The 27,174-nt window shown below is 55.7% G+C and overlaps 11 protein-coding genes across 11 annotated transcripts; 5 read left to right on the top strand and 6 right to left on the bottom strand.

The window, feature by feature from the left end:
- Positions 1-286: 286 nt before the first annotated feature.
- On the top strand, positions 287-1,051 carry COL26b_008968 (uncharacterized protein; the record flags this gene model as incomplete). Its single annotated transcript, XM_053181711.1, has 1 exon — positions 287-1,051. One exon carries the CDS (start codon positions 287-289, stop codon positions 1,049-1,051), a length of 765 nt encoding a protein of 254 aa, XP_053034359.1.
- Positions 1,052-8,757: 7,706 nt separating this feature from the next.
- Positions 8,758-9,414, bottom strand: COL26b_008969 (uncharacterized protein; the record flags this gene model as incomplete). The annotated part of the gene is made up of 1 exon (XM_053181712.1): positions 8,758-9,414. The coding sequence occupies one exon, from the start codon at positions 9,412-9,414 to the stop codon at positions 8,758-8,760; it is 657 nt and encodes a 218-aa protein (XP_053034360.1).
- Positions 9,415-10,046: 632 nt separating this feature from the next.
- On the bottom strand, positions 10,047-11,650 carry COL26b_008970 (uncharacterized protein; the record flags this gene model as incomplete). The annotated part of the gene is made up of 3 exons (XM_053181713.1): positions 10,047-10,497; positions 10,551-10,880; positions 10,932-11,650. The coding sequence occupies 3 exons, from the start codon at positions 11,648-11,650 to the stop codon at positions 10,047-10,049; spliced, it is 1,500 nt and encodes a 499-aa protein (XP_053034361.1).
- A 1,648-nt stretch (positions 11,651-13,298) lies between these two features.
- Positions 13,299-14,516, top strand: CAF17 (ccr4 associated factor; the record flags this gene model as incomplete). The annotated part of the gene is made up of 1 exon (XM_053181714.1): positions 13,299-14,516. One exon carries the CDS (start codon positions 13,299-13,301, stop codon positions 14,514-14,516), a length of 1,218 nt encoding a protein of 405 aa, XP_053034362.1.
- Positions 14,517-14,569: 53 nt separating this feature from the next.
- On the bottom strand, positions 14,570-15,373 carry COL26b_008972 (uncharacterized protein; the record flags this gene model as incomplete). The annotated part of the gene is made up of 1 exon (XM_053181715.1): positions 14,570-15,373. One exon carries the CDS (start codon positions 15,371-15,373, stop codon positions 14,570-14,572), a length of 804 nt encoding a protein of 267 aa, XP_053034363.1.
- Positions 15,374-16,618: 1,245 nt separating this feature from the next.
- Positions 16,619-17,141, bottom strand: COL26b_008973 (uncharacterized protein; the record flags this gene model as incomplete). The annotated part of the gene is made up of 3 exons (XM_053181716.1): positions 16,619-16,766; positions 16,827-16,954; positions 17,079-17,141. The coding sequence occupies 3 exons, from the start codon at positions 17,139-17,141 to the stop codon at positions 16,619-16,621; spliced, it is 339 nt and encodes a 112-aa protein (XP_053034364.1).
- Positions 17,142-18,593: 1,452 nt separating this feature from the next.
- COL26b_008974 (uncharacterized protein) lies at positions 18,594-19,810 on the top strand (the record flags this gene model as incomplete). Its single annotated transcript, XM_053181717.1, has 3 exons — positions 18,594-19,105; positions 19,156-19,431; positions 19,486-19,810. The coding sequence occupies 3 exons, from the start codon at positions 18,594-18,596 to the stop codon at positions 19,808-19,810; spliced, it is 1,113 nt and encodes a 370-aa protein (XP_053034365.1).
- A 1,077-nt stretch (positions 19,811-20,887) lies between these two features.
- On the bottom strand, positions 20,888-22,096 carry COL26b_008975 (uncharacterized protein; the record flags this gene model as incomplete). Its single annotated transcript, XM_053181718.1, has 1 exon — positions 20,888-22,096. The coding sequence occupies one exon, from the start codon at positions 22,094-22,096 to the stop codon at positions 20,888-20,890; it is 1,209 nt and encodes a 402-aa protein (XP_053034366.1).
- A 323-nt stretch (positions 22,097-22,419) lies between these two features.
- PIN4 (Peptidyl-prolyl cis-trans isomerase pin4) lies at positions 22,420-23,003 on the top strand (the record flags this gene model as incomplete). The annotated part of the gene is made up of 4 exons (XM_053181719.1): positions 22,420-22,560; positions 22,617-22,719; positions 22,788-22,924; positions 22,986-23,003. 4 exons carry the CDS (start codon positions 22,420-22,422, stop codon positions 23,001-23,003), a joined length of 399 nt encoding a protein of 132 aa, XP_053034367.1.
- A 287-nt stretch (positions 23,004-23,290) lies between these two features.
- Positions 23,291-24,027, bottom strand: RPS12 (40S ribosomal protein S12; the record flags this gene model as incomplete). The annotated part of the gene is made up of 3 exons (XM_053181720.1): positions 23,291-23,415; positions 23,478-23,796; positions 24,025-24,027. The coding sequence occupies 3 exons, from the start codon at positions 24,025-24,027 to the stop codon at positions 23,291-23,293; spliced, it is 447 nt and encodes a 148-aa protein (XP_053034368.1).
- A 689-nt stretch (positions 24,028-24,716) lies between these two features.
- CRP27 (40S ribosomal protein S22) lies at positions 24,717-25,345 on the top strand (the record flags this gene model as incomplete). Its single annotated transcript, XM_053181721.1, has 2 exons — positions 24,717-24,849; positions 25,086-25,345. The coding sequence occupies 2 exons, from the start codon at positions 24,717-24,719 to the stop codon at positions 25,343-25,345; spliced, it is 393 nt and encodes a 130-aa protein (XP_053034369.1).
- Positions 25,346-27,174: the final 1,829 nt, after the last annotated feature.

Below are 27,174 nucleotides of genomic sequence, written 5' to 3' on the forward strand. Positions count from 1 at the left end.
AACAGCCTCAGATTTTCAAAACAAGAAAGCATCTAACCCAACAAGCTTCAAACATATAAACACATCTCATCCCCATCTTTGGATATCTCAAGCTGTCTCTTCGCCTTACCTCATCAACCACTCCCGAGTCCAACCCGAGAAAAGCCCCTTGGAGAAGATTATCAAAGCTTCACACACCGGCAACACTAGCCTAGGCACCCCTGCACCACAACAAACCCCGATCTCGCTTTGAGTCATACCAGCCAAAATCGCGACATCAGTCACCGTCGGTGCAAAGTCACACAAAATGTCCACAACAACCACCCGTCCCCATACTCACTCTTCCTCCTCACCTCTGCACATCACCGCCCTCAAGAAGAAGATGAGCATCACTCAGACCTACTACCTTGCCCACAAGGCCCGGGCCAAGCTCTCATCTGAGGCTGCCCGCGCCGACCACGACCTCCGCCTCCTCGTCGGCCACGCCAACCTTCTCGACTCCCTGATGCTTGAGCTTGCCGATGCCGAGCGTGAACAGGAGAGCTGGTTCAACCAATCCGTCCGCGGAGCCACCAAGAGCGAGGAGCGCCACGTGCAATGGGCCGACACCATCGTCGAGGATCCCGAGAATGACTGGGACGCCTCCGACTCGGATGACTCCTCAGACTCTTCCGACGACGACTACGACGAGGAGGACGACATCGAGATGGCCGACACCGTCTCCCTCCGCCGCATGCCCTCCGGCCCCGCTTCCCCGAGAACAACAACCGTCTCCGTCTCCGAGGACTACGACATGGAGGAGGACGACCTCGAGGAGGACTACGCACAGCTCGAGCTTGTCCGCACACCTTCCCACTCCAGCAGCTCATCACCACCAGAGCTCGAGCACGACTCCGACATCTCAGACGACGAGTCGATGCCCCCATCACCGCCAAACGCAGTGCTCACCTTCTCCGAGAAGGAAGCCAATGAAGAGATCTCACAACAACAAGACGGCGCCTTCTACTCTGAAGGCTACTACCTGCCGCCCAGGAACCCAGCGAGGCTTGTGTCTGCCATCTCAGTGTACTAGAAGTCTACACTTGGGACGTTTTCACTACTTCGACTTTGATTTGATCTCTTCTTTGGTTTTACAGCGAGCGTTTGCATAGCATGGCGTTTTTACAAATCGATACCAAGACCGGCATGGTTCATGATTTTGAACGGGCGGGTTTACAAAAAGACAGCAATGTCCACTCAGGAATTTCCTCTCATCTCTACGGATTCACTACAATATTTTCCTATGTCGGAACCGGGAAGCAAGGCACGAATGGGTTGGTCGGGTGGACCACATACGACCTTGATGGATAATGGATGGCTATTGGAATTACTTCTCTTCGGCTGCCGCTCCCGACTCCCCCGATCTCGGATCGCGGGAGCATCGTGGTCGAGTGGTTCAGCATTGTGTTACAGACAGATAGAACAGAGCCGCTGGGGTTGCAACAGTGCCCATCAGCGAGCAAAATATCCAATTGAAACAGATTTCAATCTGAACCCCCTTTCCCCTCGCCTTTGTTTTGCACACGTGAAGAGGTCACGATTGCATCATTGCACTTCATTCGCCTCATCTCGGGGGTTGAAACTGGCTGACGAGTCATTCAGGCAGTCCACATGATTCAGCAGGAACGACAATGCGCTGCAGCGCAGCGAGCCAGACAGCGAGAGAGAAGGCGCAGGCGACGGGACGCTTTACCCAAGCAGCAGAGACAAACCAACAGCCACAGCGATCTCGGCAGATCGGCGTCGCTCAACTTCCGTCCTCCCTGCTGCTTACCTCATTCAGCTCTTCCCGCTGTCCGCCCTCTGCAGCACTCGACAACCAAACTGTTCAACGAACCGACCGCCCCGACTTTCTATCGACACACCCTTGTCGAGCTCAGCAAGCCGTATTGCGGACGAATCACAAAGGAGCCATGGCATTCGGACTTTGGCGGTGTGTTTTAACTCCCTCCAAAAGTCGGAATTACCAAAGGGCTGCCTGGAGCAAGCGAAAACCCCGACGCCAGTGATTATTCCCGTTGCGGCCGCTTCGGGCAGTCAATCGAAATTGTCATTTACAGGTCGCCGTCAATTACAATGGTACCGCGCAGGACCAAACGACGAGAGTTACGCCGCTCCCCCGACGGATCTTAGGGATTGAGGCAAACGGCGATGAATGCAATTTCGACCATGGTCTGATTGCTTCGATGGCGACGCAATAGCAGAAACGAGTGCGAACGATGGCGGACGGCAGAAGCAGCGAGAAAAGGCGGCGCAGTCGTGAGTCCTGAGCGATTACGACGATACGGCACGAGTCCTACAGCGTTTGCACCCGCGGGATGAATCTAGCGGAGTGCGCGGCCTCGCGAGCAGATGCGAGTGGCCGAGGGGGAGGGGTGTGTGGCAGAAATCTAGCCCAGCAGCTGGCAGGCTGGCAGGCTTCAATCAATCAGTCATCACTCTTCAGGACGGACGAATCCCGCCCGAATGGAGTCGGCGAGCCTAAGAAGGGGAAATTTTCGAGGGAGAGATCACCCAACGGAGCCCGTTCGACCTCCTCTCGGGGCCCGTGTTGCCTGCGCTCGGGCCGCCGTACACCACGTGTTGCCTCTCTGGCACACCCCCAAATCTCCATCTCCAGCCCCCATCAACCGCCCCCTGCGACCATCATCCCAGCTGACATAAGGCGCAGCAGAAGCTGTGCAATAGATCTCGCTGAGATTGGAGATTGGAGATTAGGGACTGCTGGAGATGGAAAATGGCACGAGGTTCGCTTGGCTTTCTTATTGCGCGACCCAGGGTCCCGGTCTGGCATCTTACTGTGCCTGGTCGTGGCCCGACGAGATTGGAACTGCCAACCCCTCGTTGCTCAGCTCACCGATCCTTCAATGCTGACACCAAACGCCAGGCGGACCAAGGTTTGTGTGTGATGAGCCGTTGTCTAATCTTACTGGCAGTTCAACCCGACAAACAGGGCTGAGAAGGAGGGCACGATTGCCGTTGGATAAACCGTCCAACCTTGAGAGCGCAGCGACACAAAAAAAAAAACCGAGTCCGACTTCGCTCTCGCGCAAACGGCACAAAATTGATTGAGCCGACCGACGATACTATGCAGTAGATAACGAAGAGGGGAAAGCAGGACGGATGGAAAATTTGACGATCCAGTGACATTTTCCCGCCCGCCATTCGGCCTTCGCATCCGATGCGACGCAATCAGACCCCCCGCCTTTCCGTTCGCCAGTCTCGGCAAGCCTAAAAGTGTTGGTTCAGTTGCTCGGCGGGAAGCACTTTAGCAGACGGCCAGCGACAGGCGACGCTTATTTGTTTCACCTGAGCAGAGCTGGCCCTTCCCGATCGAGTATCCTTTGCCCGCGAGAGAGATTGTCCGGAGAGGAGTCATGACTGACACTTTGCTCGCACACAATCAACCGCGTCAATCAGGTCTCGGAAGACAAGTTTCCCTGGCGTGCCCAGCTCGCCAGCCTCTAGGCTAGGCCTCTGCGCTATCCCACGCTTTCGATTCATGCCCCGTTCCACGATACCTCCCAAACGCACTTGTTGACCGCCAACCGCTTCACCGTCCACCAGCCCGCCGTTTAAAAATTTTTGCTGCTGCCCTACCGTGGAGCTTCCGGGCTGCAGTTGAGAGAGGGCCTCAACACTGAACCGGGCAACGTAGGGCGGTGAAAGGGGGGTCCCTTGCCTGTGCCTGAGCCTAACAAGCACTGAAATGCGAAATTGGGCCAGCGCGTTGCCAGCACGCCAGCACCCAAATTTCGCTGCAAAGTGCGTGCAGGTGACACGTTCACCCCGGATGAGACACTGGGCGTGGGGTTGACCCTATCTGCCTTGGCCCAGGTCGATCATCTGAGGCGGGATTGTGCAAGGCACAAGACGGGCGTGTCTCGCACGCCATTTCGATCGCAATAGGAAACACTGATTACCTGCTGTGCGCGCTGCTCCCTCGCGATAAGTTGAATGCTACAATGATTATGCTGCTAGAGTCCTACAACGGGTCACGATGGCAGTTGCAGTGGCCCGCTAGGACTATCGAGCGATCTTGGCCTCGACGATCTGCTGATAAGGGCACGGCTTCGCTTCCGAAGAATAATGCTGCATCCTTCTGTGGTCTACGGGAGCCTTCCAACAGGCCGACCGACCGCCGCACCGCCCGCAGGCGGCAGCGCTGCAGCAGCCGACCGCGCTGAAGTCCCCTCCGATCCGCTCGCCGCAACGAACTCCATCAGCAGGTTCACACACACCCCCTTCTCCGCTCCTCCGCCGGGGTGTCTTGCGGCGAACTGACGAGATGCGGAAAGAATGTGAGTCTTTCGGCACCGGCGGGGCGGTGGGCTTCTTTCCATCCAGGCACGACGCACCTCTGCGGGGGTGGACTTTTTTCTTCTTCTCTGCGAAGAACCATGTCCAGCTGTGGGACGGACGCAAGGGCTGGGCGGTGATTTTCATCGACCATCGTCGAAAAGGTGCAAGAGAAGCGAGGCAGATGAGATTGAGCACGTCGTTCCAAGGCCGGGCTCTCCACCTCTTTGAGTCATCACGACGAGAGAGACTCGCGGCGTGCACAGTCACTCACGCACAAATGTTACCTTCTCGCGTCCCACTCTTGATCCTCTGATGCGCGCATCTTCTGCTGCACACCCCGCTTGAGCTTGGCGTTGGAGTTAATCTCACTAAGTCCAGACCTTTAGCCCCGCCGGCAAGATTCCATGGGGTGTGAGTCTATCAGGAAAGATCTGGTGGGATTGATAATTGTGCTGCTGCTTCGGTAAGCCGAAGCCGAGCACAAGCCGATTATTCATCCAGGTGCCAGCACGCAAGTGACGCGGACTCCACACTTTTCCGCGCGTTGGGTGCAGAGCGGGTGCGGCCGCGGCTGTTTGTCTGGCGGCTGGCCCTGTCGGCCTGGGACGTGCTCTCTCTCCCCTCGGCCGAACCAACGCCCACTGCCTGGGGACGAGTTCGATGCCGAGTGACCGAGGAGGGGTTCGACTACGGAGCCCAGTGGGCTGGGATATATCTGAAGCAAAACAAAATGAGAAAGCCCCTTATTGAGCCGTACGTGCCCTCATGAGATGCCGTTCTCACCTCAGCCCACTATGCACCGCCGTTGTTGTCTATCCGGGCGTTCCAGGCCAACGGTTCCTTCAACCCATCACCAACTCCGAGAAAACAAGAGTTGGCCCGTCCGCGAGAACATGGTTGTGGCTGAACTGCAGCGGGTGCCTGGTGAACCGGTCTTGGGGGACATATTCGGAATTAAGAACAGCTGTCATCCAATGGCAGATGCATCATCCGGAACCCGATGGTGCGGGAGGGGGGTGTGTGAGGTGCGTGATGTTGACGATCTGTGTGCTTCTGATTTGGAGGGGTGATCTGGTGATGCTGGGCGAGGCTTCGCTCTCGCGGTGGTGGTGTTTGCCCGCGTATTCGACGTCGTGGGGGTGTGGTGGTGTATGACCACGCGAACTGTGAGTGTGAGGGCCGCGGCGCGGAGCGGGATTCGTGTGTCACCCCGACGCCGACGAACACTTTTGCTGTCAGTGTCATTGACTTTGTTAGGCATGGGATGATCACTCTTTGCGCACAGGCCTGCCGGCCTCCCGGGACTTTCACAGCTCGGGGACATGCCAAAGTCCGGATCTCTCGCTGCGAAGGGGCGGGCGTCCCCGCTGTTTAGACGTAATTCGAGTGCCAACAGGTCCCTTGCTTTAGCGTCGTCGCTCCTTTGTGTGGCTGACGCCAATACCGAAGCCGCGGGGCCCGGTAGTTTGGACCCTTGGAGAATGGATGAAGTCATTTGCGAGTTGATCTGCGGAGGAGATTGGTTCGGACGAGGTGTTTGGACAAGGTGTCCGTCTCGGAGGCGATGCTGTCATGGAAGGGTGATCGGCGGGGATGGAATGATGGGCCGGGGGTTGTTGACGTTGAGATTTTGGGTTTGGATCGATGTGAACGGTCTGTGGAGTTGGGTGCCGTCTGTCAGGGTTGTGGTGCCGGATGGTTGGAATTCAACGTCTGTCTGTAGAGATTGTGCTTGATCAGATTCAGCTCATCAGCTGTTATCGCGAACACTATTCAAGCCTCGGATCGGGTGTGGGCACCGAGTGCTGGCGGAGTGGAGCAGGCACCGGGCGGGATGCATTCCGGGCTAGAATCCGTGCCGGTCGATGAGGCTCAAAGCCATTGGATTCAGAGCCAAAGATACATATACACACGGCGCCTCTAAATAAACCTTTCACATTCTTCCTCAACATACTTCGCAACTATCTCGTCACACTTCGCAAGTAGATCTTGTGTTGAGACAGTCCGGGAATGACTCTCGCCAAAAGTTCTGCTTTGCGCCTCTATCATGCGGTTGATCAGAGGTCTGCCTGTTGTCGACGTCCCCACCGCCAAGTAAATCCCCGCAAGAACACTTTGCCTTGCTATCAAATCTTCGTCTTCTCCGTCGTCTTCACGGACTCCTCGCCTCTTAGCAATTACTTTCTCGGTTGCTTCGAGCTCCTGACCGAACTTGATTGCATTTACCATCTGACCCTTCATTGCGTAGGCTATCGCCAAAAAGGCGTTTACCTTGAGATGGATTCGTTGATGGAATGTCTGATATATCAAGCTCGGCCTACCCTCCATTTCTTCTACAACAGCTGTAAGAGTCCGAATGGCGTCGTCACACTGATTGTTGCGCATGTACGCAGTCCCAAGCGCCAGCCGAAATTCTAGGGGCTGCAGTTGCGGAAAGTCTTGGCATGATACCGTCAGGTCTTCTCCCGGTGTGGATTCTAATAGGTCTATTGCCCTACTGGGCTGACCTACGGCTTCGTAGGCTAATGCAAGCTGTTGTTTCACGCTCAAGACTAGTAGTTTGTCGTCATGCTCCATCTCATCGTGCAGTACAAGAACCTGTTCCTGCATGTCGATGCATTCATTGAGTTTTCCGATGCGGAGAAGTTCCTGACCCAGATAGGCTTTTGCTTCTAATACCCAAGTGTGCTCATGAACGTCGAAGAATTTCAGCTTTGCCACCAATATATCTGCCCGGTCAGAAGCTTCGCTCTTTTGACCCGCCGAGAGGTATACCGAGACAAGATCCAGCTCTGCTTTGATCTCACTTGCTGCATCAGTCCAACGTGAACGTTTTGTCTGTTCAAGGACAAGCTCTGCGATTTCGACTGCTCGTTTTCTCTGCCTGAGCCCCATCTCAGAGAGAGATTTGCACAGAAGGATCCGTGTGGATATAATGAACGGTTCGTCTTTATCCCACCTCCTTTCACATAATTCGAGTACGCGTTCGGTTATTTGCGCAGACTCGTGGTATCTGCGGTCACTATATAGGAAATAGTTGGCATAATAGCCCACCTCCCATACTTTCTCAGTCAGATCAATCTCGGCCGTGTCTATTGACATAAGAAGTCTGCAAGCATGCGGGAGGTACGCCCACCATTCTTCGACAATTTCCTGCGGTGATTCTGGTAGCAATTGAGCCAGACGAATTACAGCAGCTTCGGTGGCGGCTTTGGAACCCTTCATTTCTCTGAGCCAAACTCCCGCGGCCAAGTGAACAAGGCTGTGCATATCGAACGTCTGTCGCAAATCGCCTCGATCACGGATGAAGGCGTAGCTCAGAAGCGTTCCAACAGCCTGATCCAACTCAATCTCATTTGTGAAATTGGGAAGCATCGTTCGTGGTATCCCTTTTGGCTCAATCTGAGAGCAAAATGATAGCAAAGTGGCGGCTTGCGGGTGATGCATGTTGATTTGTTCGAATGATATTGCCCATGTGGTCAAGACGGAAGCCGTCGCTCTTCCAGTTGCCATCCGCTGCTGAAGAAGCTTGATCAAGTTCTCGTCGGTGCCAGCCATACGATTGACGTAGTCGCTTGTGGACTTTCTGTTTCTTTTCATATAAGCTGCAGCATGCGCGATAGCAAGCGGCAAGCAAGTGAGCTTCTCCAGAAGAATATCAACCATTTCGTCTGGCTCTGACGATGCGTTCTTGCCAACAAGCCTGGCCAAGAGGTTCTTTGCGTCGTCTTCGTTCATGGCCTCCACATCGATCACATTCCCTTGCGAGACGCACTGGGCCACATCCCATGATCGTGTGGTGAATAGCGTGAAACAACCATCGTGTCGTGGAAGTACGCTATTTCCATCGCTATCATGAAGCACATCCTTGAGCATAGCTTCGTTGTCAGCGTTGTCAATGATGAGAACCCAAGGTCTAGCAATTCCGGAGGACAGATATCGTTGCAGCGCCGTCTTCACCCCAAGACCCTCCGAACAGTCAAGACCAACTTTGTGAGCAATATCTCCGTAGGATTTATCAATGCTCCCGCTGCTCAAGGCTGACATCCAGAATATGGAGTGATCTGGCATGGTGTCTTTGACCCAGTGCGCGAAGCTGAGCGCGATCTCGCTCTTGCCTGCGCCGCCCAAGCCGCAGAGAGCGACTGATTCGCACTCCTTGTCCCGCAGCATTGTTTGAAGTTTCTGCATGATTTCCAAACGGCCAACAAAGTTCAAATTCTTCCCATTAGGAATGTGATGCGATGCTGCTCAGCTTTGTCAGCACGCCATAGCTTCTGTCACATCGCCCGTTGGAGCGGCCAACTCACGCTTGGATTTGCCCTGATACTCATGTTTTCTCTTCGAAGGTCGCGACAGACGAGTATGGTCAAGGTGATCAGGACAAGAAACTGTGACGTTGATTAAGCTCTATATCTGGCAAGGTTGGTATCTGTCCTAGCTCTTACCAAATGTCAAGGTCCCAACGTCCCCGAACGTATTCCCCGAGTTATTCCCTGTGTTCATTACACCACCAGACATATTATACTGTGTGCCTGTGGCGTGGTCCCGATTTGTTTGCTGCGCGTAGATCGCCCCCATCTCCATCTCGGATTCATCCAGGGATGGCTCAACTTTTGAAAGTGAGTCGATGGCCTCTTTGATCTCGTCAAGGTCATCGTTGAGACTGAAGACTTGGCTCATGGCCAGGATCCGCATGCGGTCCAAAATCTCCTTCATCAGGCCCTCCACACGATCAGCCTGCATGCCACGCATGGCTTCACGGTACCAGGACCGGGCCCTCTTCCAAGTCTTGTCGGCGTCTCGATCCTTGCATTTTTCCTCGAGTGTGGCGAAGATCTTCTGGAGCAGCTCGACTTTGTCGTGGCAGGTGTTGATGGCCTCGCGGATAGAGTCGCTGTTCTCGTCGACACTAGGATCTATCCGTTGGATTCTTTCATAGACACGTTGAAGAACACCCCGGACCAAAGGGAGATTTTTGTTCACCTCGTCGAAAGCCTTCGGAAGGTTCTGGATCTTCTTGATGGTCTCGTAGGCGCTGGAAAGCGCTCCGATGATGCCAATGGTTGAGCTGACTACACTGAGAGGATCCATCTTGGAAGCCAAGATTCAAAGTCGGAAAGGCTGCTGTGAGGTGAAGCGCTTGAAATTCAGGGGAAGGAGAGGAGGAGTTGCTCCTGGGTGTTAGGAATTCAGCTTGTTAAAAGGTGCTTTCAGCTGAGTTTTATACCCTGGTTCCAACCGCCGAGGCCGGGGATCAATTGGCTGCTGCGCTCGTCTTCTGCATGCCCAGCCTCACCAACAGCGTCTCGTGCGGCGCAGCAACACCAAATGTAACTCGGTCTCTGGTGGGCATACAACACAAGATTAGTGTCTGCGTATTAGCTCTCTACAAGTTAAGGACATAGTGAAGTCGGCAAGGCCCGCCTTGCCTTCTTACCCATGGAGGTAATTCTTGCATTTGAATAGCCTGCGGATGACCTTCACCGAGCGTCCTCCCCCGTACCTCTTCGACGTGCGGGTCGCATCTAGACATGGCTTTGCCTTTGTAACCGGCATGAATCATACGTGGCGCGACGCGGAATACCCCCTGACTGCCCCATTGGCGGTTATCAGGTCCAGGAGAGTTGAACATCATTATAAACTATTTGTCTACAGTCTAAAGGTATCTCATGAAGGTATATTTACCGCTTCGGCCATTTCCTCCCTGTTATAGTCACTTTTTATCATTTATGCGTTCCCGACCCGTCAAGCTCGTACATCACCCTGGGATTGGCATCCAACTCGGGAGGATGCATCATCTTGGGCACGTCAGGGGGAGGAGTCCGCCCACTCTCCAACTCCGAGGCCGCAATCGTCGCCGACGGCGGCACGGGAGAGTATCCGTGCTGAGGGGCGTATGGCTGCGCCTCCGCAACGGCGGGCTGGTTCGCGCTCTGGGCCTGCTGCCTCTTGCGCCTCTTCAGCAGGCAGAAGGCAGCCAGACCGATCGCCGCGATTCCGGCCACACCTCCGACGACTCCGCCGGCAATCGCGCCGGCGTTCGAAGAGCTGGAGCCCGAGTCGCTGGAAGAGCCACTTCCGGAGCCGGAGCCAGATCCTGAACCGGAGTCGGAGCTGGATCCATTGAAGAGAGCCGCGACCTCGTCGCTCGTATAAGTCACGCTCGAGAGTTTGCTTCGTCCATGTTAGTTACATTATCTCTCAACTTCGGCGCAAACAATGCTTACCCCTCGTCGTACCAAGCCTGCACGGTGTCCGGCGTCTGGTACGCGGCAGCGCTGGGGTTGTAGTTGTCGGTCCACTTCAGCTCCGTCATGTCGAAGATGCCAATGCCCTGCGGGAACGGGTCCTTGTTCGCAAAGAACTTTGTGGACTGCACGAAGCTGCGGTTGATGCCTCCGACGGTGATCATCTGGCGCTGCCCGCCGACGGCGCAGCCCATGGCGTCGCGGGGGCTCGAGGACGTGTAGTCGGCCTTGGTCCAGAAGAAGCCGGGCAGACTCAGGATCCAGACCTCGTCGAGGGAGGTGCTTCCGCTGCTGCCTCCAAAGATGAAGCTACGCGTTTGGTTAGTCTTTACCTGACATCTCGTTTCCTCAGCGACCTACATCTCATATGTGTTGTTCTGTCCCTGCGCTCCCACTGCGCAGTGCCACTGCCGCGGCGCGGGCGGTGTTCCGGACGTCTTTTGGGTGTACCACTTCTTCGTCACGGGATCCATAAAGTAGAGCGTGTCAAAGGCCTGGAGCGCAACATCGTCCGAGGCCACACCCTCTCCTACGGTGTACGTGCCTCCGCTGAAGAGCATGACGAGCCCGTTGTCGCCAAAGGTTGGGATGTACTGCGCCGCGCCGCCGGCTATGGTGCCGTACGGCGAGTACGGGGCGTCGGTGTGGTTCGTCCACGCCTGCGTCTGGTTTGCGTAGTTGAACTCCAGGAACCCCGGGACGGGACCGGCGGGCGTGGGGTCGGACGTCGACTGGGAGTAGCCGCCAAAGTAGAAGCCCGACTCGGGCGTGCTCACGAAGACGCCGCCCTGGGACCGCTCGAAGTCGAGAAAGGTGCTGTGGCCGGGCTTGATCTCGGTGTTCCAGGAGCCGCCGCCCTTGTTGTCGGGGTTGAACCTCCACAGCTGGGCGCTGGGCAGCGGGTTGTCGTACGAGATGAACCCGCCCCAGATATAGAAGATGCCGCTGGAGTTGTCCTTGAGGATGGCCTGGCGCATCATCGTCGGCGCGTCGGTCTTCTTGGTCTCTGTGAAGGTGACGTTTGAGGGCGTCCAATATGATGTGAGGTCAATTGACAGCGTGCTGTTCACTGTTGGCATTGTTTAGTAGGGCGGTCTACGAGGTGGCCGGCGGAGCAGACGAACTTGGGTTTGAAGGGCGGTATGTGAGGTTCTTCCCGTTCACTAGCTGTGAAACTTCGCCGCCGTCGATGTAGAGATAGTTGTCGATTACAGTTGCTGTTCGCCGTCAGCGGTCGCGACTCTCACCCTAGCCAAGCAGACAGGACATACTCCTAGCAAAAGCCCTCCTCACAAAGTTGTCGACGGACGGGACGTCTGATACCTGCGCGGCGGTTTGCGCATAACATGTCGTCGCGAGCTGCCCAACGGCGAGCAGCGCCGCCCACCGTGAAACCATGGCTGGAGAGAAACTCGGGCCACCTCGAGATATGGCGTTCTGTCGCGATAAAAGACCGCGGTCTTGGTAGCTGCGGGGGGCCGAGTCAAAGTGACGGCGATCTCTTCGTCCAAACGATCAAGCTTCGAGACCAGAAACCACACTGTTCCAATCCGTCCATCCGGCGATCACGAAGGATTCAAGAGCAGAGTTCGCGCCAGGGAGAGAGAAAAGGCGGGAGAGAAGGATGCGAGGGGGACAGCCCTCACAGAAAAGTCACCAAAATGTAAGACGGATCGGCAAAACAGATGGCCAGGCTAGCTTCAATCAACGGATACTGGGGTTCCGCTCCATGTCGAAATGCATTGGAGCATCAGCTTCAGTCCCTGACGCCGACATTTCATATCGAATTGCATACCACGTAGGAAGTGCCAGGATGCCGATCCTTTACCGCGACTCTGTGGGTGCATCTTGGTCGAGGTGTCTCGCGTGCCTGGCTAATGGGAGGTCGTCTCTCACTTGGGGGTCGCACCAAAGTCCCCCGGCTAGCGGGCACTTAGCACTCATAGCCACGGGGCGTCAGACGGCTAGCGCGATCCTGCGCCCACAGAGCGTGTAACTGTAATCATGGTGATTGGCGCTGCAACGGCCAGGGTTGCGATATCCTGGGAAATTTGGGAGCCCACTGAAGCGCATGCGGTTGCATCGATCCCCTTCAGCCTTGCCCGGTGGTGTGGTTGCCGGCGGTTGTTTGGGGCTGTTGCGCGGGATAGACGGGAGTGGCTGCGCTGTCGGTGTGAGTGCATGAGCCTGCGTCACTTGCTGCGAGGAACGATTTTTCCGACACAATTTGGGGCACAGTCTGGCATCGTTTCACAGAGTTGCCAATTTGAGAGGATACCGTGAGTTGTTGGGTTTGGAGACGAACAGTTGAGAGGTGATTCTCGCGATGCTCAATTGTGGAGTTGCTTGGAGCTCAAGTTGCAGTTGTGCTAGGCAGCAACTCAATGTTCAAGCACAGGCCACGTACGTCCAGGGATAGCCCTGAATGGATTTCCAGTCCCTTATCCGCTGGCTCTCTATCCGAAAATTCAGCAGAGGCCGGGAAATAATCGGACTTACAGTGGTCGTCCGATTGCCCATTCCCGGCCTGCCCCGTGCGTCCCGGACGGCTGGCAGTGCGTCATTACAAACCAACCCTGGAACAATTTTCTTTCCAGCACCCGATAGCTATCGTGGGGTACGGGACTCGAACCCACGCGCCTCGGACTTCGACTCGACCGAGCAAACCTCTTTCCAAGCTCCGGAAGCTGCAAAAGTTCTGTACGAGTTCACACAAAGTTCCAAACAATGCACGGAATCCCTCGACTCGCCGCGCGCAAGCAGCTGTCCGCAGCCAGCTTCGTCTGCCGGAGCTGTCGCCAGCAGCAGCAGCGACAACACCGCCCGTACTCGAGCAACATCAGCCCACCGCCCCCGGCACCGCCCGCCGCCGGCTTCACGGCCCTCCCCTCACGCCGCCTCATCTCCGTCGCCGGCCCGGACGCCGCCAAGTTCCTGCAGGGCGTCATCACGGCCAATATCGCCTCCAAGGAGGCCCGCGCGCGGGAGACGGGCTTCTACGCCGCGTTCCTCAACGCCACCGGCCGCGTGCTGCACGACGTCTTCATCTACCCGGACACCGCCGGCCTGGGCGGCGGCGCCGCGGCCGGAGAGCAACGGGCGGGCACGCGGTTCCTGATCGAGGCCGACGCGAACGAGGCCGAGAGGCTGGCGAAGCATATTAAGCGGTACAAGCTGCGCGCCAAGTTCAACGTGCGGCTGCTGGCGGTGGACGAGGCGACGGTGTGGCATGCGTGGGACGACAGCGGGAAGCCCATCTCAACCGATGCGGCGACCTTGAGCACGCTGACGCGAGACCCGAGGACGCCCGGATTGGGGTACCGGTTGGTGCGGGGCAGGGATGCGCCGCCGCAGCTGGATCTTGAGGCTACCACGGAGGATAGCTACATCATCAGGCGATACTTGCAGGGGGTTGCCGAGGGGCAGGATGAGATCATCAGGGAGCACGCGCTGCCTCAGGAGACGAATATGGATTACATGAACGGCATTGATTATCACAAGGGCTGCTACGTTGGACAGGAGCTCACGATCCGGACGAAGCACCGCGGGGTGGTGCGCAAGAGGATACTCCCATGCATGATCTACGATGTGGATAGAGCTGCGCCCCAGACACTGCAGTATAGGCCGGACGAAGATGCGAATCACGGTCCCGAGGGCCTACCGGCAGAGACGATCCCGAGAGAGACGAGTATCGGCCGGTCTGGCAAGAAGGGAAGAAGCGCGGGCAAGTGGCTCAAGGGCATCGGAAACGTTGGCTTGGGTCTTTGCCGGCTAGAGATCATGACGGACGTCGTACTCCCCGGCGAGACGGCCGCGTCGACGTTCGACCCCGCCAATGAGTTCATGCTACAGTGGGGCGAGGAAGACAAGAGCAACGCGGTGAAAATCAAGGCATTCGTGCCCGAATGGCTGAGGAATGGGTTGAACGAGGCACCTGCCCAGTAGAGAAGTCAGTGCCATTCCAGTTGTAGAATAGAAAAAGGGGTATAATTGTATAATCAAGCCGTCGCCGCCTCTCCCTCCGCTGTTTTCGTTGACGTCTCCGTCCCGGGTGGTGTATTTGTGGCCTCCGCTGCCTTCATGGCTTCCTTCCGCCTCTGAGCCTCCAACATGCGCGCCTTGAGATCTTCCCATTTGGGCGGTGCTCGAGGAGCAGCGGGTGCTGGTGCTGGCGCAGGCACTGGGTCGGGCATCGGGGCGCCGTCTGCCTTGCCCTTCTTCCGAGCCTTCTTCTCAGCCTTCAGCCGCCTCTTCTCGTCCAGTTGCCTCTGCAGCTCTGCCAGCTTCTCATCGTATTCGTCCGGCTCCCGCTCCCTCTCCATGCGCTCCAGCTGCTCCTTCTTGAATCGTTCGGCCTCCTCGGCCATCCGCCGCTGGCCTTCCGCACGAAGCCGGGCCTTCTCGCGCTCCATCTCCCTTTTGCGCTCTTCCTTGTCGAGACGCTGCCTCTTGGCCTCCTGCTCAGCAGCCTCGAGCTCGTCAATGACGCGCTTGCGGGCCCCCTCCACGCGCTGCCGCTCAGCCTTGCGCAGGAGGGCCGCCTTGCGCGCATTGTCGTATGCAGCGCGGGCGGCGGTATCTAGGAGGATGTCGCGGGCGTTCTCGATGAGCTCCCACTTCTCGGGGTCGAATGCGTCCTTGGTCTTGTCGGGATGGTACTTGAGGGACTGTTTGCGCCACGCGCGCTGGATTTCCTTCTCGTCCTTCGCGGACGCTTCGATTTGGAGTAGCTCGTAGAGATCGACATTGTTTGTCGAATATTCCTGCGCCTTAGCGAGGAGGTCCTTGTTGGTGTCTACCATTTCCGGATATTCGTTGGTAGGTAGGTGTTGCGATGTGAAAGATGTTGAACGACGGAAGGATTGAAGACTGCCAAGATAATCCGGTGGTCGCGTAAGAACGTGGCAGGTGGCACGGGCGCTCTAGAAAGGTGGGTCCGGGATTTACGTCCGTACACCAACACCAACGCCTTCTGTGTTTCTTATTTCTTGCACTACCATCTCTTGCACCATCGACAGAAACCCATGATGAATTCGCTGTTGCGTATTCTTGCGTTTTCTTTTGCCAATTTCCGTCCTTAGAGTTCATTGCAAAATTTTAATTCTCTGCAGATCCTGAGTCAAACGAATCTTCGACACAGTCGATTCGGCCATGCTGTTTCTTACCTCCAAGCAACGTGAATACGAGCCTCATTTCTGCGGCTCTCAGTAATTACAACATCAATGCAGAGGCCCTCCAAATTGATGTGGAAATTTCTAAGGCTTCAATGGCACGTATTCTCGAAGAATCGCCTTCAGACGCCTTCTCTCAGAAGCTACTGTTCCTTTGAGTTAGACGGCATCGTCGGGCTCAATGGATGGCGTTCCGGCAGCGCCTGGCTTGAAGTACTCCCGTACTCCAGCAAACCACAGCGCCAGACACATGGATCTGCACACTCTGCTCGATCTTACGTCCGTACACCTTCGCCGTTGCTTGGCGGCGGTTCTGATCTGATCTAGAAACCACATGGCATTTTCAACCGTTCTGCAAGGATGCTATGGATGTTCGAATCCCCATCAACACTTGGGTCCGTGATGTCTCGGAATGCGTAGGTTTCCTCTCAAGTCTACTCATGTCCAAAGCTCTCCTCCGTAAAGTCGAGCATGGCAATGGCATACTCAAGTACAGATCATAAATTACTGAGCTTCCGTTCGCCCGACGATGATTCAGATGCAGTCTTACACAAATCACTCCCATTTCTGCTCCGCAGCAGGCAAATCACCCTTCCTCAGAGTCATGAAATTCATTCTACCACCAGTTGCATGCCTATGGCTGACTCCCTGGCGTTGCTGAGTATGCACAGTCTTTGTTTTCGCCCACGAGTTCAACCTCCCTACTTGACCTGATGCGGCCTATTGTCATTCGCCCTCGGCGCCCTCGAGGGAGGCTTCTCAGGCATCCCGCCATACTCTTTTCGTCCGAGGCCTGCTCGAGTGGAAGGCCCAGAAAGACACGGGAGAGCCATCGTGTCCCCCAGTTCACAGGTCACACTTCTCACAGTCCTCGTGTCAAATTTTGGAGCGCTCGTATCCAGCACCAGGGTTTGTGTGGATGACTTTGACGCTCTCGACTAGCTCGCCAGATTCCATGGCTTTCACGAGAGCGACGACGTCGGGACCACCCATGTGTTTGTTCAATGCATCCTCGTCAGCGTACCTGGTTGGGATCGTCAGTTGATCTCCCGCTTCCGCCGACGTCAGGACTTCTTCCACTTACGTCTCCCTCACGACGAACTCCTCGAGACCGCCGTTCTTGTCCTTGAGCCCCCTGTGGATCTCGTAGCGCAGAGTGCCTGGCTCGTTGGTTTTGGAATAGTTGACGCAGTTGCTGAAGAGCTGGAAAACCTGGTTTCAGGGCGTCAGTACTGCGCTACTCGTCTCGGAGTGAGACAGGTGGCCGCTGAGACGCCCGCTGGGGGGTGAGGTAATGGGTGCACACAAGGCAGCATGCCGACCGGGTCGCACTCACTTGTTCCGCCTTACCCGGCTTGGGAGTGATGACAGCCGTTAAGTCGAGGAGTTGGGTGGACATGGTGAGGGCCACACCTTTGTCCCGAGGCGTCGGGTAGATTGGGCAAGATTGGGTTGAGAGTTTGACTCTGATGCAAGTCGACCGGGTTGGTGGCCGCCACTGATGAGTTCAGTCAAGTATGGTGAAAAGTCTCGACAGCAACGTTGGTAGACACGAGCAGCGACAAAAAGCGGCTTGATCTCGGTTTCGGTACCATCTGAACCTTGGGCGGAAGTTGTCAAAGACTTTTAAATGGCACTAGGTGTTCGGGGACCACAGACACTCCGTGTGGAGGCCGGAAAAGGTTAACCACTGCCGACCCGGAAGCGAACTACAACATTTCCGGAGCAAAACCACATGGCCCGGCGAGGGACCGAATGGCCGGGCGGGGGTCTTGGCCTTTCCCGTGCTAGCCCGTCCATGCAGTGTCAGCGTCCTCGCCAACACCAGTCGCCTGAGTTTGACTAGATGTTTGATCTGTAACACGATGTCTTGCAGCATCGCCGGACTGGGAATAACCTCACAAGCAGATGACGCCCAAGACGTATGCAACGAGCGAGTCGGAGTCTTGGAGCTCTCCGACAGAATGTTTCAGCACTCCCACGTTCCTCTGAGGAATCCTGAGACGTCCCCCGAGATACTAGCGGCTACCTCAAGTGCGGCCTTCCACTGCCACCAGTCTGGAACACCCTGAGCCATCGGGGCGCCTTCCCAGTTACTCTCAGAAGCCACCCAGCACGCCGGATCTTCGATGGCTTACGGGCCCCCACCTCCACCGGCTTGGCAGTTTTCGATGAGATGAAGATTCTTCAGCGCCACTGACTGACCCCCCAAAATTTCGTTGTCAACCCGACCCAAACCCTCGGGTAGCGTGCGCCACCAGCTGAAATGATACGATGAACTCATCGTTGCTGGTCCCCGATCTGAGACCTGCCACCCAAAGCTCTGGGTCCAACGGATTCTGCTTTCCCATTCTGCATGTTTGTCTCATGGCAAGTGTCTTCGGGGGTCTCAAGCCAAACCGCCTTCAGAACGAATCCCCATCGCTCCAACCCCCCTGCCTTGGTCCAGGGGCGCACGCTTGGCTAGTTCAAACGCCATGTTTTCTTCCCTTCATGCCATATCCGCATCTCCTGCTTTTCATATAAGCTTCATTTCAATCCTCGTTAATCTTGAGATTCCATTTGGTCTTCAACCTCAGCCTCAGCAGCCAGGACTGCAAGCAAGTCCAAGAACACACGAAACCATCAACGTGTAGATGCAAGCTCCAACACCCACGAATATCCACAGCACGACATCGATTCCCTAAAGATCAGCTTCATATCATCAGCATCGCCATGTCGCCTACTCAAGTCATGATGAGGCCCTGCCGTTCGCCCTTCCAGCTGGACGGATCATCAGAGACATACTTCATGAGGTACCCTGGATCAGGTCAGCTACCCCGGCATCCGACAGCCACCACCACGTTCTAATATGCCAGCAGCCGCGCTCCCGTCCCCTTCGGTTGAGCCTCTCCCCACCAAGCAGGAGCTTCTCGAACTGTGCGACACCGTCCGAACCTCTCTTCGCCAAAACAGAAGCCTTGGGCCCAATGCAGACAGAATCCAGAGCCTCCTCGAGAGGGCCCTCAAGGAAGAGCTGCGCCACACCCCGATCCTCGACTTCGAGACTCTGCAGTACGCCCGCCTCGACAAGCTCCTCGCCGACATCGTCGACCCCGCCAACCGGCCTTCGCCACTACCTCTCCGCTTCCGCGCCGACATGGCCGTCGCCGAGAGCCTGCAAAAAATGTGGCGCGCGCGCTTCCGCGACCAATACTTCGCCATCGACCAAGTCCGCCAGCGCAGCCTGTCCATCGGCGGCGAGATGCGCGACATTAGCTTTACCGCTACCGGCAAGGACCCCCTCGAGTCCTGGACCGTCCAGGCTAGTTGCCGAGACCCCATCTCCGAGCTCGAGGTAAACCAGCAGTTCGAGCCTGGCCAGTTAGTAATTGCCCATCTTCATCACATGCACTTATACTTACAAATCGCAGCTGGTGGCTGAATCTGGCCTGCGCCCACCGCGACGGCATCCTCGGCACCGCAGTCGAGAAGCCCACCAAGAGCAAGTACGGCATCACTGCCCTTCCTCTCCTCACCGGCCGGGAGGAGCACATCCGCGGAAACCTCTACCGATACGTCCGCGAGGGTCGCCTGTCCGATATGCATGTCTCCCTCCTCACCCAAGTCGGCACTCAGATCCGTATCCTCAGGGGCTACCGCCTCAAGAGCACCCTCGCTCCCCAGGCTGGTGTGCGATATGATGGCCTGTGAGTATTATTACTTGCTTACCCTCTTTTGATCCTCGACTAATTTGATGTTAGTTACACCATTCGCCAGTACGGCAACAAGCTGGACGCCACCACCGACAAGTACCGCCTCGAGCTCCTTCTCGAGCGTGTTAATGGCCAGAAGGACCTCGAGCAGGTGCAGCAGATCCCCCGCCCGTCGCAGATTGACGACTGGCAGGCGTTTAAGAAGGTCGAGGCCGAGATGGTCCGCCAGCGCAAGGGGGACGACGGCCTGCTCGACTTCAAGATGCGCAAGGAAGAGGAGCGCATCGATCGCGAGCACTGGAGGCGCGCGAGCGAGTTCAAGGCCTCTCTTTGCCAGGAGGGATGCGGTCTGGGACTCATCATGCCTGTGTGAACTGGGAGAAAACGGTCAAAATGGAGGAAGGAAGCAGCCTGGGCCTTGGTTGATTTCTCACGAATACCCTGTATTACCTACGACACCTGTACCACTACCACCTTATGATTAATGATGACGAATGATGAACCATATCTGAGCTTTTTGTTCATTGTGCCTTTTTTTCTTGATTTGTGTATTACACGACGGAAACATCACGGGCAGTTCTTCAACCTGTGGTCGACGAAAACGTTCATCGCATCAAGATCCTACAGATGCAATAGAAGCATGCCAAAAGAGGACCGGATGATGAAGCACATGGTGGCCGAATAAAGGCGGCAATCAAGATTGCATCATGCCCAGTAGAAGACAAAACAAGCCAATTTTCACAATGATTCCAAAGCATCAAAATAGCAGCAGAACATAAAATGATACTATGCAAGTCTGAATATGCAACCCGTGGTCAAAGATGCAGTCTAGGACGTATGTGGGCCCGTTTCCCAAAACGCCGAGGTTTTCTGTTCGAGGCTCCCATTGCGCAGTTTTCAATCCAATTTTGCACCCTCAAAGAGTACGATGCGAGCAATAAAAATTACATTGTCGTGTTCGCAAGAACCAGGAGAAGCCGATGCAAATGAAATGCGAAAAAATTGGTAGCTTCTCTTTGATTGAGCGTGTCATCCTTAGTGCAGGGGCCATGCTAATCTTCTCTGTATCGTTTCAAATTGACCAAATGCCCGAAGGCGAAAATGAGGGAATAGAAACCGATAGATAACGGCAGTTGGGAATGTGAGTCAGCAGGGTGGTGGCGACAGAGGCTGGCCAGTGCTCGCGGTTGCCTGAGGTGCTGACCGACCGTGCTTCTGGAGATCCCGGCGAGAACATCCCTTCTTTCCAAGGTGTTCGAGGTGGTTAGCCTGAGGTACCTACAATTTGAATGGGTTATCCAGCTGATAGGCAATCGGTTGCACAGAGTGACCCACGCTCTGGTCGAATCGACAAGATTGCACTTGGACCGAACTTGGAACATCCAATCACCCTAGACAACGTGAGCAAGCTGGTTTTTAAACAAAACATCGTATTGAGTATAATTACTGTTCAAAGAGGAGGCAGTCCAAACGCGGCGTCGGTATGCGTCGTCTGCCGGCGATTGCTCCCCAGGTCCAGATTCTCTTCAACCTCTGCCAGAATCTCCTGGCTCAGCAGGCTACGCCATGTGTACATCTTGGACGGCTCCCCCTTGGCGCTAAACGGATATCCTGTGGGAGACATCAGCTCCATCTTCACCAACTTGTCGTACTCCCATATGAACAGTCCCAGCCGGCGGAACGGTTGCAGAGGAACGCCGCGGATGGGCGAGGGCGGGAAGTGTCGGAGGCGTATGTTTGCGTAAACCCATCCGACGGGGTTTTGACTCATGAGATAACCGCGAGTATGACCTGCCGGCTCGTCAACTGCGAGAGGCGGCGCGGGCTCTGGCCATTCTGTGACTGAAGCCGTCGTAGTTGGACACGGCAGACTCCACGAGCTGCTTTCCCCCTGGATGCGGTTGACGAAGTCCGACACCGTGAAGAATTCCTCCTTCTCATAACGCAACGCGCCGTATAGGCCCTCCGCGGAGACCGGACCGCGTGTCTCATCCATCTTCCAGCCTAGTCGGTTCTCCGAGGTTGCCCGTTGGAGTTCGTAAAGCAGCTGCAGCCTCCAAAACCCTCGCGTCACCCTGTGCTCTTCGATCCAGACGGGCGGGCCAATGTCATCGGGACTGTACGGGCGGCCTGCGTAGCGATTCTTCCAAGTCTTGTACACCCACCCGCGCATATCGCCTTCTGCGTGTGAGGGAGTTGCCGAGAGCCATTGTTCACGGTAGTAGGAGAGACAAGCTGGGGTCAGATAAGCAATTCGGCGAGCGATCTGAAGGAGGCTCCTGACGGCCCCTGTTTTTTGACGTTGATAAGTACGGGTCAGAGGTGGGATGCTACTGTAGAACTGTCCCCGGCCGCTGTGTTGCATGTGATGGTTGGCCCGCTTGACGAAGGCATCAAGGGATGTTGCCGGTGGGTCATCTGCTGTTGCTGTTCGGACAATGGCGACGAGTCGGACTAAACCAAACACTTGGGGAGCTGTTGAGTTTGCCAGGACGTGCTCGAAAGCCTCAGGGCCCATGGTCGGGCTGTCAAAGATGCGGGATACGGATGGAGAAGCCGTTATGAGATGATAGAGTGTCCTGAGATCGGCAATGTACGAGATGACCTCTGACAGGATCTCAGTCGGAAGACTGTCCAGTGAAGCGGGCGTCAAAGCCATGACGAACGGCTGAGGTTCTTGGGTCACGACGTGTTTTTTGATGGATGATTTGGATCGCTGCTAAATAGTGAAGACGTGTTTGTTAGCTTAAGAAAGGCCATGTTTGAGAATTGGAGCGCGTCCGATGATAGCGTGAGACTCGTGGTGTTGCTCTCCGACATGGCGGCGGCGGCTCGGGTCATCTCCCCCGCATTTCGTCACACCCCTCTCCCAGGGTGTTGGTTGGTTGGGTTGAGAAACAGAGGGTGTGCCTTAACCCCCACCACCGCATGTGGTCAACCCAATTTTCAACACCACCATCACGCCAACTTCACGCAGCCAGCATGGGTAAAAACGACAAGAAGCCCGCCGACAAGAAGGACGGCGGAAAGTCCGGCGGTGGCAAGAAGGGAGGCAAGGGCGAGAGCGAGGACAAGGGCGGCAAGGCGAAGGGCGCGCAGTCCATCAACGTCCGCCACATTCTGGTGAGCGCAGGCTTGAGTTGAGGGGTTGCGGAGATTTCATCTGACGAGTGGTTCAGTGCGAGAAGCATGGAAAGAAGGAGGAGGCCATGGCCAAGATCAGAGACGGAGCCAAGTTTGATGAGGTTGCGAGGGAGTTCTCTGAAGACAAGGCCAGGCAAGGTAAGAAACGAGTGACAGGGTGACTCACCAACGGCATGAGGGGTAATGATTTTCTGATTGCTCGATAGGAGGCTCGCTGGGTTGGAAGACGAAGGGTAGCTTGGACCCCAAGTTCGAGGACGTCGCATTCGCTCTCGCGACAAGCTCAACATCAAGCCCTGTCATCGGGGAGGCGAAGACGGAGTTTGGTTACCACATCATTATGGTTCGTACACTGATTACAGCCGCCTCTAGGTGTTGTTACACATATGCTGACCTACGACCAGGTGGAGGGAAAGAAGTAGATTCCCGGGCAGCGGCCCACATTCATAGCACCACATCACTAAAAGCATCCAAAAGTGCGCGAGTAATTTGGTTCAAGAGTGCCCAATGCCGTTTCTCTTTGTTTGCCCTGATGCAAGATGACCTGACCTCCAGAGGGAGTCCTCCATTTTTTGTTTCGAGATGCCAGCTGAAGAAGCTAGAGTACAACCGAAAGATTCGTTCGTTGCGGCGGTTCCAGATTTTCCCCGTCGCCCCTCTATACCCCCGTCGTGACGCCCAAATTCAAATCATGAAAGCCAACCCAAATTTACTGCTCGGTCTGGAAGTAGTTGAGGAGGATGGAGCGCTCCTGGGACTCTTCACCCCAGTCCTTGACGACGACGCAAGAGCAGTTGACGACCTTGCGGGCGTTACCCTCACGGTCCAACACGCCTGTCTCCCTGTTAGTCCACGCCCTCCTCCAACATCGCATCCGTCGTCGCGGGGTAACTCACAAAGACCAGCCCACTCGCCGAGCTGCTTGCCGTCGGGAACCTTGATCAGGGGGATCTTGTGCTCGGAGCAGAGAGCAATGACGAGCTTCTTGTAGGCCTCCTCCTCGCAAGCCTCGTTGAGGACGCACATGTGGGCCTGGCGGCGGTCGAGGGCCTTGGAAGCCTCACGGAGACCGCGGGCAAGACCGTCGTGCATGAGGGCCAGCTTCAGAACACCCTTGAGGGCGTCCAGAACGGACATCTGGCCCTTGGAGCCAGCATCGGCGGAAACCTCGACCTCCTCGGCCACCTCGGGGGCGTTGTTCTCTTCTACGTCCGACTACAACGATTGCGCAACCCATCAGTCAGCGAGTCTGATCCTGCAACGACAATGGAGAGGGGGCGCGAAGCCCCCATGAAGGAAGCTCGGGGGGAGGGTCTCGATCGGCCTCGGCCGCACGCCGCATAGTTTCCAATTGCCCGGCACCTCTCAATTGAGCACGCGACAGACAATGCGAAAGGGCGCGGCGAGGGGGATTCGTGCGGGGGGTAGTCGGCGGAGACTCACCATCTTGGAATTTTGCGTCAAGTCTCTGTCGGTGCGATCCTCGAAGAGTGGTGTTGTGATGTGTATGGGTAGTTTATGAATAAAATGGTGCTTGTGCGATTCCACGGGAGAGGAGTTCAGCGCTCGAAAAAATTACAGAGTACCAGAGATCGCTTATTGGCTGGCCGGTGGGGTCGCCCAACCGTGCGCTTAGGGCAATTTTTCTCGGGCACGGACCACCCACAACCGAACTGGCGAATTTTTTTGCTGGGTTTGGTCCACGACAGCTTCGCCCTTTTCTGCTGCTCTCCTCCATCCCGATCTCCATCCATCGCCAATTGCCTAACCTTCAGCGGCACCACTACTCAACGAGGTACGTGCAAAGATGCTCATCATGCCGCCTTGATCAAAGCAGGAACTCTCGCCTTTTCCTTGATGCCGGAGAGGAGCAATCAGACGAGTCGCGCGCGACACACGAGAACACGATGATTTCTTCGAGGCCTCTGTTGCATGCCGCCGACGACGATGATGACATCTGATACGCTCCTCTCTTCAGCAATGAGCTGGCGGAACCCTCTCCTCGATCAAGGCTTGTCTGCCTGGGAGGGCACTCTCCACGCTCAACAGGCCTCGGAAGGCTAACATTTACTTCTTCGCTGGCAGATACCTCATTTCACAAGACTTGAGAATCTCCGCATTCACCGACCGCCAAAATGGTCCGCACCTCCGTTCTCCACGATGCTCTCAAGAGCATGAACAACGCCGAGAAGGCCGGCAAGCGCCAGGTCCTCATCCGCCCTAGCTCCAAGGTCATCGTCAAGTTCCTCCAGGTCATGCAGCGTCACGGTATGTCACGACAACTTCCCACCCATCTGCCTCCTTTCTTTCTTTCTTTATCATTGGAGGAATATGGGCCTGTACATTCGGCATGATAACTAGGGCGACCGTCTCTTTCACTCCCACGACCCAGCCCCTATAAGTTGCCGATATATTGAACGCGGAGATCTTACACCTTTTTCGGATTTTACCTCGTGATGTCAAAGTTTTAGTCTTCCGCAACACATCGCTCATACATTTCCCAGGCTACATCGGCGAGTTCGAGGAGGTCGACGACCACCGCTCCGGCAAGATTGTCGTCCAGCTGAACGGCCGCCTCAACAAGTGCGGTGTCATCTCCCCCCGCTACAACGTCCGCCTCGCCGACCTCGAGAAGTGGGTTGTCAAGCTGCTCCCTGCCCGTCAGTTCGGCTACGTCATCCTCACCACCTCTGCTGGTATCATGGACCACGAGGAGGCCCGTCGCAAGCACGTTGCCGGCAAGGTCATCGGCTTCTTCTACTAAGCGGATCAGGATATCAAAAGAAATGGATGATGAAAAATGGGGCATGGATTTTCAAGGCGTTTGGGGGGAAACATTTGGGTTAGCCATGGCCGGATACCAGCGGACGCCATCGAGCTAGGATCTCATTTACACCAAAAGCAATGAACTTCAAGCAAGTCCCCCACCAATACGACCACTCTTTCTGTGCCACACTATCGTGTGCGTGTGTGCCTTTGCTTGTCAGGCACTGTTGTGAGGTGTGAAATATGTTTCTTAATCGAATCGAGCCGAGGTGGTCAAATGAGATGAGCCTGGAGTATGCTCTGCCTCTGGTTTTCCCCGACCGGCAAAGTCAAAACGGATGAGCGAATCTAGAAACGACCTCGTTTATCTCACGTCAAGGCATGTTCCCGTTGCTTTTGCAGAACCCTGAGCTGGGGTTGGAGAGCAGTACACCTGACGCCGGAATTCTACAACGCCGTTGCACCCTTGAAACTGGTCTGCATACCTACATGATGGCTGCGAGGGTAGGCTCGGATTCTCGTTCTCTTTCCTTCTTCAACAGCACGTCGGCTCAATCGGCATGAGAGAAGTCTCGAGATGGAGCCGATGCCGGACAAATTCTTCACGTAGTCTCGGTCTTCCAAACGATTCCCTATGATTTCAAATCACCAAAAACTTTGCGTGGAGTCCTGGTGGGTTACCCAGGCTAAGGGAAACGGGCCCGCAAGCGATGTTTGTCCCCGGCCTCGGCTCGGCAGAGAGGTCGGAGCCAGATGCCAGGAGGCCCCGCAAGAGGGAAGCGAGACGGGACCTCACCACCACGGTGGGTGGCATGCGAACCAGGGAGACTAAAGTGACTAACTGCAGAGCCTTGCCGGTTTCGAATGGCCTTCTTTTTCGTTTTGGAAGGTTGTACCGTGATTGTTGCTTTTGCGGGATTTCCGCCTTGCATTCCGCCTGCTACTCTGGGTTGATCATGGACGGTCTTGTTCGGAAGAAGCAATTGCGGGACACTGGGCGCGCGTCCGGTGCTTTCGTAGACGACAGTCGCCAAGATTCATAACGGTTGGGCAGGTGAGAGCAGTTGACCATCCGCGTTGAAGCTTGGCTCTCTGGTTAAATGGTCTGACATGTCTATAAATAAGAGAGGGGAAGAGGCGCACATATGCGGTGTGAATTAAGGCTAGATGTGAATACCGTGAAGCTTGGGTTTATTTATGGAATATCACGTCTTGGTAGCGGCGGCACAGTTAAGAGGCTGGAGCAAGATGGGATGACGGGAAGTCAAATGACGGCCATCCCTCCCACCGTTTTCTGTTGTGCTAATGTAGACACGATCATTGGCTGGGGCAGGTCAGCGGAAAAGGAAGCAAAGAGCTCTGTGCGATCGATGAATTGCGCGCCATCGGTACGTAGTGCCCTGGCTGCCCCTCAAACCCCGGCTCCGTCCCGGACAGACCTCCGGGAGGTTGCAGTGCGCTCCCCTGCAGGGCACGTTTCCTTGGACTTGTTTCCATCTGCTCGCCCCAACCTTTAGATGTTTGCGCGTATGTGACTTGCGTTGAACATTTGCATTTGCTTCCGGTGTGCAGCTGCCAACCCATCCAGATTTGCAAACTACAGGGCTTCTCGGCTGCTGTAACGGAACCAAGAGTCGGCATCTGTGTAATTGGATGTGCCCGTCTTTCTGAACGCAAGAAGACATGTAGTTCTCCCAGCTCTCTAGAGACTTATCGCTCGAAAAAGAGTACATCTAATTTGCGTCATTATCGTAATTTCGCATCTCTAACATTCTTTTCGAGCCATTTCAAGTCTTCCTACACTCGATGCCGCCTCCGAAAAGTGCC

Source organism: Colletotrichum chrysophilum, assembly GCF_026319265.1.
Source record: "Colletotrichum chrysophilum strain AFK26 chromosome Unknown scaffold_82, whole genome shotgun sequence".
NCBI classification, from domain to species: Eukaryota; Fungi; Ascomycota; class Sordariomycetes; order Glomerellales; family Glomerellaceae; genus Colletotrichum; species Colletotrichum chrysophilum.